At 45.3% G+C, this 9,463-nt stretch overlaps 1 protein-coding gene across 1 annotated transcript in view; it reads left to right on the top strand.

Annotated features, from left to right (window-relative positions):
• Positions 1-4,940: 4,940 nt before the first annotated feature.
• LOC140386641 (uncharacterized) overlaps positions 4,941-9,463 on the top strand; it is a 53,715-nt gene continuing 49,192 nt past the window's right edge. Inside the window, exon 1 of the mRNA XM_072469188.1 lies at positions 4,941-5,381. Coding sequence (XP_072325289.1) covers positions 5,292-5,381 — 90 coding nt within the window. The 5' untranslated portion in view covers positions 4,941-5,291. The remainder of the gene's footprint in view (positions 5,382-9,463) is intronic.

Genomic DNA, 9,463 nt, shown 5'->3' with positions numbered 1-9,463 from the left:
CATCACGGAAACTTGGATAGAAGAGGGGCAGAAATGGTTGTTGGAGGTCCCTGGTTATAGATGTTGCAATAAGATTAGGGAGGGTGGTAAAAGAGGTGGGGGGGTGGCATTATTAATTAGAGATAGTATAACAGCTGCAGAAAGGCAGTTCGAGGAGTATCACCCTATTGAGGTAGTATGGGTTGAAGTCAGAAATAGGAAAGGAGCAGTCACCTTGTTAGGAGTTTTCTATAGGCCCCCCAATAGTAGCAGAGATGTGGAGGAACAGATTGGGAAACAGATTTTGGAAAGGTGCAGAAGTCATAGGGTAGTAGTCATGGGCGACTTTAACTTCCCAAATATTGAGTGGAAACTCTTTAGATCAAATAGTTTGGATGGGGTGGTGTTTGTGCAGTGTGTCCAGGAAGCTTTTCTAACACAGTATGTAGATTGTCCAACCAGAGGAGGGGCAATATTGGATTTAGTACTGGGTAATGAACCAGGGCAAGTAATAGATTTGTTAGTGGGGGAGCATTTTGGAGATAGTGACCACAATTCTGTGACTTTCACTTTAGTAATGGAGAGGGATAGGTACGTGCAACAGGGCAAGGTTTACAATTGGGGGAAGGGTAAATACGATGTTGTCAGACAAGAATTGAAGTGCATAAGTTGGGAACATAGGCTGGCAGGGAAGGACACAAGTGAAATGTGGAACTTGTTCAAGGAACAGGTGCTACGTGTCCTTGATATGTATGTCCCTGTCAGGCAGGGAAGAGATGGTCGAGTGAGGGAACCATGGTTGACAAGAGAGGTTGAATGTCTTGTTAAGAGGAAAAAGGTGACTTATGTAAGGCTGAGGAAACAAGGTTCAGACAGGGCACTGGAGGGATACAAGATAGCCAGGAGGGAACTGAAGAAAGGGATTAGGAGAGCTAAGAGAGGGCATGAACAATCTTTGGCGGGTAGGATCAAGGAAAACCCCAAGGCCTTTTACACATATGTGAGAAATATGAGAATGATTAGAGCGAGGGTAGGTCCGATCAAGGACAGTAGCGGGAGATTGTGTATTGAGTCTGAAGAGATAGGCGAGGTCTTGAATGAGTACTTTTCTTCTGTATTTACAAATGAGAGGGGCGATATTGTTGGAGAGGACAGTGTGAAACAGATTGGTAAGCTCGAGGAAATACTTGTTAGGAAGGAAGATGTGTTGGGCATTTTGAAAAACTTGAGGATAGACAAGTCCCCCGGGCCTGACGGGATATATCCAAGGATTCTATGGGAAGCAAGAGATGAAATTGCAGAGCCGTTGGCAATTATCTTTTCGTCCTCACTGTCAACAGGGGTGGTACCAGGGGATTGGAGAGTGGCGAATGTCGTGCCCCTGTTCAAAAAAGGAACTAGGGATAACCCTGGGAATTACAGGCCAGTTAGTCTTACTTCGGTGGTAGGCAAAGTAATGGAAAGGGTACTGAAGGATAGGATTTCTGAGCATCTGGAAAGACACTGCTTGATTAGGGATAGTCAGCACGGATTTGTGAGGGGTAGGTCTTGCCTTACAAATCTTATTGAATTCTTTGAGGAGGTGACCAAGCATGTGGATGAAGGTAAAGCAGTGGATGTAGTGTACATGGATTTTAGTAAGGCATTTGATAAAGTTCCCCATGGTAGGCTTCTGCACAAAGTAAGGAGGCATGGGATAGTGGGAAATTTGGCCAGTTGGATAACGAACTGGCTAACCGATAGAAGTCAGAGAGTGGTGGTGGATGGCAAATATTCAGCCTGGATCCCAGTTACCAGTGGTGTACCGCAGGGATCAGTTCTGGGTCCTCTGCTGTTTGTGATTTTCATTAATGACTTGGATGAGGGAGTTGAAGGGTGGGTCAGTAAATTTGCAGATGATACGAAGATTGGTGGAGTTGTGGATAGTAAGGAGGGCTGTTGTCGGCTGCAAAGAGACATAGATAGGATGCAGAGCTGGGCTGAGAAGTGGCAGATGGAGTATAACCCTGAAAAGTGTGAGGTTGTCCATTTTGGAAGGACAAATATGAATGCGGAATACAGGGTTAACGGTAGAGTTCTTGGCATTGTGGAGGAGCAGAGAGACCTTGGGGTCTATGTTCATACATCTTTGAAAGTTGCCACTCAAGTGGATAGAGCTGTGAAGAAGGCCTATGGTGTGCTCGCGTTCATTAACCGAGGGATTGAATTTAAGAGCCGTGAGGTGATGATGCAGCTGTACAAAACTTTGGTAAGGCCACATTTGGAGTACTGTGTACAGATCTGGTCGCCTCATTTTAGGAAGGATGTGGAAGCTCTGGAAAAGGTGCAAAGAAGATTTACCAGGATGTTGCCTGGAATGGAGAGTAGGTCTTACGAGGAAAGGTTGAGGGTGCTAGGCCTTTTCTCATTAGAGCGGAGAAGGATGAGGGGCGACTTGATAGAGGTTTATAAGATGATCAGGGGAATAGATAGAGTAGACAGTCAGAGACTTTTTCCCCAGGTGGAACACACCATTACAAGGGGACATAAATTTAAGGTGAAAGGTGGAAGATATAGGAGGGATATCAGAGGTAGGTTCTTTACCCAGAGAGTAGTGGGGGCATGGAATGCACTGCCTGTGGAAGTAGTTGAGTCGGAAACATTAGTGACCTTCAAGCAGCTGTTGGATAGGTACATGGATTACGGGAAAATCATATAGTGTAGATTTATTTGTTATTAAGGGCAGCACGGTAGCATTGTGGATAGCACAATTGCTTCACAGATCCATGGTCCCAGGTTCGATTCCGGCTTGGGTCATTGTCTGTGCGGAGTCAGCACGTCCTCCCCGTGTCTGCGTGGGTTTCCTCCGGGTGCTCCGGTTTCCTCCCACAGTCCAAAGATGTGCGGGTTAGGTGAATTGGCCAATGATAAATTGCCCTTAATGTCCAAATTGCCCTTGGTGTTGGGTGGAGGTGTTGAGTTTGGGTAGGGTGCTCTTTCCAAGAGCTGGTGCAGACTCAGGGGGCCGAATGACCTCCTTCTGCACTGTAGATTCAATGATAATCTATGATTAATCTAGGACAAAGGTTCGGCACAACATCGTGGGCCGAAGGGCCTGTTCTGTGCTGTATTTTCTATGTTCTATGTTCTATGTTATTGGAGAATGCCAATAAAAAGATTTTCAAAAAAAAAGACATGACCTGCCTTTGACAAAGCCATGTTGACAGTCTCGTATGAACTTATTTTTCTCTAAGTATATATTTATCTCATCCCGTATCATGGCTGCCATCAGTTTTCCCACTATTTGTTTTATATAAATTTAAAGTACCCAATTCATTTTTCAATTATGAGGCAATTTAGTGTGGCCAATCTACCTACCCTGCACATCTTAGGGTTGTGGGGGCGAACACCATGCAGACACGTGGAGAATGTGCAAACTCCACGGGCCCGGGATCAAACCTGGGATGTCGGAGCCGTGAGGCAGCAGTGCTAACCACTGTGCCACCATACTGCCCTCAGTTTTCCCACTATTGATGCCAAGCTGACAGGTCTGTAGTTTCTTGGGTTATTCTTTGCCCCTTTCTTAAACAACGGAGTCACATTTGCAATCCTCCAATCCCCTGGAATTAATCCTGTCCGTCAACGGCTCCGCAATATGCTTCCTTACCTCTCTCAGCAATCCAGGATGCATCCCAACTGGGCCTGGCGACTTCTCTACCTGGAATGCTGCCAGCATTTTTAGCACCTTTTCTTTGTCTATCACTACACTGCTCAGTTGCTCAACACCCCCACGTTTTCTTTTTTTTAAATAAATTTAGAGTGCCCAATCCATTTCCTTTCCAATTAAGTGACAATTTAGCGTGGCCAATCCACCTACTCTGTACATCTTTTTGGGTTGTGGGGATGAGGCCCACGCAGACACAGGGAGAATGTGCAAACTCCACACAGACAGTGACTCGGGGCCGGGATCGAACCCGGGTCCTCAGTGCCGTGAGGCAGCAGTGCTAACCACTGCCCCACTGTTCTGCCCCGCATCTACATTACCAACTGGGTCATTGTCACCATCTTCTAATGTGGTAAAGACAGAAGTAAAGTACTCATTTAGTACCACTGCCAAACCCTCCTAAACTGCTTCAGTGAGCAGTTTACCCCGCTTGTCCCTTATGGGCCCCACTCTATCCTTCACTAATCTTTAACATTTTGCTATTCATACCTCAATGAATTTGGAGCATTTAATAACAATGTGTGGTTTTGTCTCAGAAGCTACAGTTGTGGGCTAATCTGGATGGACTTGATGCATCAACAGTTTAATTCCAAGTTTAAACTATACTTTTTTTTTCTGATTAAGCTAGTGTGAGGTTCCTTGGGACATTTTACCAACATTTAGGTTATTAATATCATTGTATTTCCTTTGTTCATGGGATTATGGTCACTGGCTTGGGCAGTATTTAATGCCCGTCTCTAATTGCCCTTAAGAAGGAGGTGGTGAGCTGCCTTCTTGAACCCACTGCAGTCTATGTAGCGTAGGTACTGGTCATGTTTGTAGAGTGGCCAAAGTGAATGATGAACTACAGAACATCTAGTTTGAATAATTTATTATGAAACAACTGCGTGATAAAGATAACTAGTTTAAATAAAATAATAAACTACGAACACGAATTAACTATTGTAGAGCTGCTGCAAAATGTGTCTATCCTCCAGCACAACCTACTCCCAACTCCCCAGCCACAGGGTCACGCGGTCGGTTTACACTGCCCCCTAGTGGTTGGAGGTTGTGCATAACATTGTATACCTAATTGCTTTTTGCGTATCATTACTGTACACCCACTGTGCTATCAGGGAGGGAACTCTAGAATTTTGACAGATCCACAGCAGGCAATATCTTTCCAAGTCAGGATGCTGTGATTTGTTGTTACTAGTTTGCGAGTCCCACCCAATGTCATATCCACATCCTCTCTCCTCCCTCCAGACAATATAACAAACACAGTGATACCAAGGTCAGGCCACTGGGCACAATGTGACATTGAAAACTCAAGCTGCACGTTTGCAACATGGAACACAGAGAAATATTGCATTTACAATCAGCGACAAGAACAGTAACTGGAAATAGCTGGGGAAGCTGTGCCTGGGCAACAAGGGATCAGCTGCAACCTAAAGAGGCCCTGGAAAAGGCGGTCCGTCCACTTGGTTGTTTTGTGCAAATGTGGAGCAGATTGTTGTTGCCGTTTGAAGACGGTGCGTGTGTGTGCGCGCGCGGGGCGGCGCGCCTCAGCCCAGCTCCCTCTGTAAATGCAGGTGAATGAAACAAGGAAGCTGGGCTGAGAATACCCACCATGGCGAGGAGCTGGGCTGTGAAGTTGTTGCGAATCGGGATTCTGGTGACAACTTGTAGCATCTGGAGTGTGGAGACCACGTCCCGCAGGGTAGGTGGAATAAAAGCAGCAACTTTTGCGCAATATACCGATTAGTCATTTCATCTTGGTAAAAACAAATGCGCATAATTAATTTGTTAACACGCTGCAAAGCAGAATAACGTGTTGTAAACAGATTAGCACATCATCGACCTCTTCCCTAAACAAACCACTTGCAGACTTCCATAAGCATTGGGGAGGGAGTTTAAACTGTTACAGAAAAAAAAATGACGGTAGTTAAAATCTGTTTCACATTCAAACAAAGTCTGGAAATCAAACCATTTGCTGCTGGAGCAATATACATTCAGCTCTGCGGAGAGACGCCGTTTTTAATAAGAGCGAGTGTTTATTATTGAGCCGGTCACTCGGTTTTAACTTCTAATATAAATCTGTATGAGATCCGAGCTCAGAATTAGCCTTTCGTCTTTAAAAACAAAACTAGAGGGGCTTTTTGGGGGCTTGGAGTAACTTTCATTTCCTCCCCAGGCTATTTTTAGAAGTTGTCCCTAACATCCAGGGACTCGCTGAGGAAGGTTTCAATTATTACCATATATTGGTCCATGTGTAAATTGACTGACTCCAGTAAGAATGAGTGTTTAACTGGGACAATAAATGCGCATTGAGGCTTTAATGGATCTGGGTAGGAGGGGAGCTGATTTTCACAAGGTGCTGTGTACATTTGCCAGACCTATTTTATTAATGAAGGGGAGATTTAAAAAATAAATAAAACCCCGTGTCAAAACACTAACAGGAGGGGGAACAGCATATGGAATGACCCAATTTTAACGCTTGTTTTGCTCGTTCCTTTTTAAACCTTCTCCTCCTCCTCTTCAATTATCTGCCTGAAGGGGCTGTGATAAATGTTGCCTTTTGTTTCAGTAATATTGAGTTTCTGGTTTGATGTCCTTGGGCTCTGAGAATTGCGTGCATTTTCTCTCCATTCTGCGCTCCCAGCCAGCAGCATGGGCAAGTCTGTTCCTTCCGCCCTGTTAACTCTCCTTGCATGGGGAACACGTGAAAATGTGAGCAGGAAAATGCGCCAGCTGGGGCGGGTGAATGGGAACTCTTCCCACCCTCAGTTAGTAAGACCTATCCCACTACTGCGGTTTACTTTTCACTGAAAAGTGACACATGTTGCCAAAGCTTTTTCTTTCGCACTCATCAGGACAAATGGCAAGAATGCCAAATTTCAAACCATCACAATTTTTAGACTGCAGCAGAAAAGGATACCTATTGGTTAGTAAGTCAACTCTGATTGGCTGAGGCATTGCATGGTAAAAGCAACTGGGAACTTTTAACTCCTCCCAGGTAATTCAAATAAGGCAACAGGCTTAAACATCTTCCTTTTGCCGAACACGGTTCCCTATGTATTAGTGGCATGGTAGCACAGTGGTTAGCACTGTTGCTTCATAGCACCACGGTTCCAGGTTCGATTCCCGGCTTGGGTCACTGTCTGTGCAGAGTCTCTCCCCGTGTCTGCGTGGGTTTCTTCCGGGTGCTCCAGTTTCCTCTCCCAAATCCCGAAAGACGTGCTGTTAGGTGATTTGGACATTCTCAATTCTCCCTCTGTGTACCCGAACAGGCGCTGGAATGTGACAATAAAGATTATTATTATTACCTGGCATAAAGGAAGATGGTTGGAGGTCAATCAACTCCGCTAAAGGACATCACTTCAGGAGTTCCTCAGGGTAGTGTCCTCGCCCCAACCATCTTCAGCTGCTTCATCAATGACCTCCCTTCCATCATAAGGTCAGATGTGGGGATGTTCGGCACCATTCGTGACTCCTTGGATAATGAAGCAGCCCATGTCAAATGACTTCAGAGAGTCGTGAACACCGCCCAGTCCATCACGAACCTCCTATCCATTGATCCCATCTACACCTCCTGCTGCCTGGGGAAAGCGGGCAGCATATTCAAAGACCCCTCCCACCTGGCTTACTCACACTTCCAATTTCTTCCATCGGGCAGGAGATACAAAAGTCTGAGAACACGCACTAACAAAGTAGGTGAGCACTTTGGTGATAGTGACCACAATTCAATTACGTTTACTTTAGTGATGGAAAGGGATAGGTATATACCGCAGGGCAAGAGTTATATCTGGGGGAAAGGCAATTATGATACGATGAGGCAAGACTTAGGATGCATCAGATGGAGAGGAAAACTGCAGGGGATGGGCACAATGGAAATGTGGAGCTTGTTCAGGGAACAGCTACTGCGTGTCCTTGATAAGTATGTACCTGTCAGGCAGGGAGGAAGTGGTCGAGCAAGGGAACCGTGGTTTACTAAAGCAGTTGAAACATTTGTCAAGAGGAAGAAGGAGGTTTATGTAAAGATGAGACATGAAGGTTCAGTTAGGGCGCTCGAGAGTTACAAGTTAGCTAGGAAGGACCTAAAGAGAGAGCTAAGAAGAGCCAGGAGGGGATATGAGAAATCTTTGGCAGGTAGGATCAAGGATAACCCTAAAGCTTTCTATAGATATGTCAGGAATAAAAGAATGACTAAGGTAAGAGTAGGGCCAGTCAAGGACAGTAGTGGGAAGTTGTGCTTGGAGTCCGAGGAGATAGGAGAGGTGCTAAATGAATATTTTTCGTCAGTATTCACACAGGAAAAAGACAATGTTGTCGAGGAGAATACTGAGATTCCGGCTACTAGACTAGAAGGGCTTGAGGTTCATAAGGAGGAGGTGTTAGCGGTTCTGGAAAGTGTGAAAATAGATAAGTCCCCTGGGCTGGATGGGATTTATCCTAGGATTCTCTGGGAAGCTAGGGAGGAGATTGCTGAGCCTTTGGCTTTGATCTTTAAGTCATCTTTGTTTACAGGAATAGTGCCAGAAGACTGGAGGATAGCAAATGTTGTCCCCTTGTTCAAGAAGGGGAGTAGAGACAACCCCGGTAACTATAGACCAGTGAGCCTTACTTCTGTTGTGGGCAAAATCTTGGAAAGGTTTATAAGGGATAGGATGTATAATCATCTGGAAAGGAACAATTTGATTAGAGATAGTCAACACGGTTTTGTGAAGGGTAGGTTGTGCCTCACAAACCTTATTGAGTTCTTTGAGAAGGGGACCAAACAGGTGGATGAGGGTAAAGCAGTTGATGTGGTGTATATGGATTCCAGTAAAGCGTTTGATAAGGTTCCCCACGGTAGGCTACTGCAGAAAATACGGAGGCATGGGATTCAGGGTGATTTAGCAGTTTGGATCAGAAATTGGCTAGCTGGAAGAAGACAAAGGGTGGTGGTTGATGGGAAATGTTCAGACTAGAGTCCAGTTACTAGTGGTGTACCACAAGGATCTGTTTTGGGGCCACTGCTGTTTGTCATTTTTATAAATGACCTGGAGGAGGGCGTAGAAGGATGGGTGAGTAAATTTGCAGATGACACTAAAGTCGGTGGAGTTGTGGACAGTGCGGAAGGAGGTTACAAGTTACAGAGGGACATAGATAAGCTGCAGCGCTGGGCTGAGAGGTGGCAAATGAAGTTTAATGCAGAAAAGTGTGAGGTGATTCATTTTGGAAGGAATAACAGGAAGACAGAGTACTGGGCTAATGGTAAGATTCTTGGCAGTGTGGATGAACAGAGAGATCTCGGTGTCCATGGACATAGATCCCTGAAAGTTGCCACCCAGGTTGAGAGGGTTGTTAAGAAGGCGTACGGTGTGTTAGCTTTTATTGGTCGAGGGATTGAGTTTTGGAACCATGAGGTCATGTTGCAGCTGTACAAAACTCTGGTGCGGCCGCATTTGGAGTATTGCGTGCAATTCTGGTCGCCACATTATAGGAAGGATGTGGAAGCATTGGAAAGGGTGCAGAGGAGATTTACTAGAATGTTGCCTGGTATGGAGGGAAGATCTTATGAGGAAAGGCTGAGAGACTTGAGGCTGTTTTCATTAGAGAGAAGAAGGTTAAGAGGTGACTTAATTGAGGCATACAAGATGATCAGAGGATTGGATAGGGTGGACAGTGAGAGCCTTTTTCCTCGGATGGTGATGTCTAGCACGAGGGGACATAGCTTTAAATTGAGGGGAGATAGATATAAGACAGATGTTAGAGGTAGGTTCTTTACTCAGAGAGTAGTAAGGACGTGGAATGCCCTGC

The sequence above is a fragment of the Scyliorhinus torazame genome, chromosome 1, assembly GCF_047496885.1.
Source record: "Scyliorhinus torazame isolate Kashiwa2021f chromosome 1, sScyTor2.1, whole genome shotgun sequence".
In the NCBI taxonomy this organism is placed as follows: domain Eukaryota; kingdom Metazoa; phylum Chordata; class Chondrichthyes; order Carcharhiniformes; family Scyliorhinidae; genus Scyliorhinus; species Scyliorhinus torazame.
Note: the sequence above shows the minus strand (reverse complement) of the source record. Positions and strands in the feature narration are given on the sequence as shown.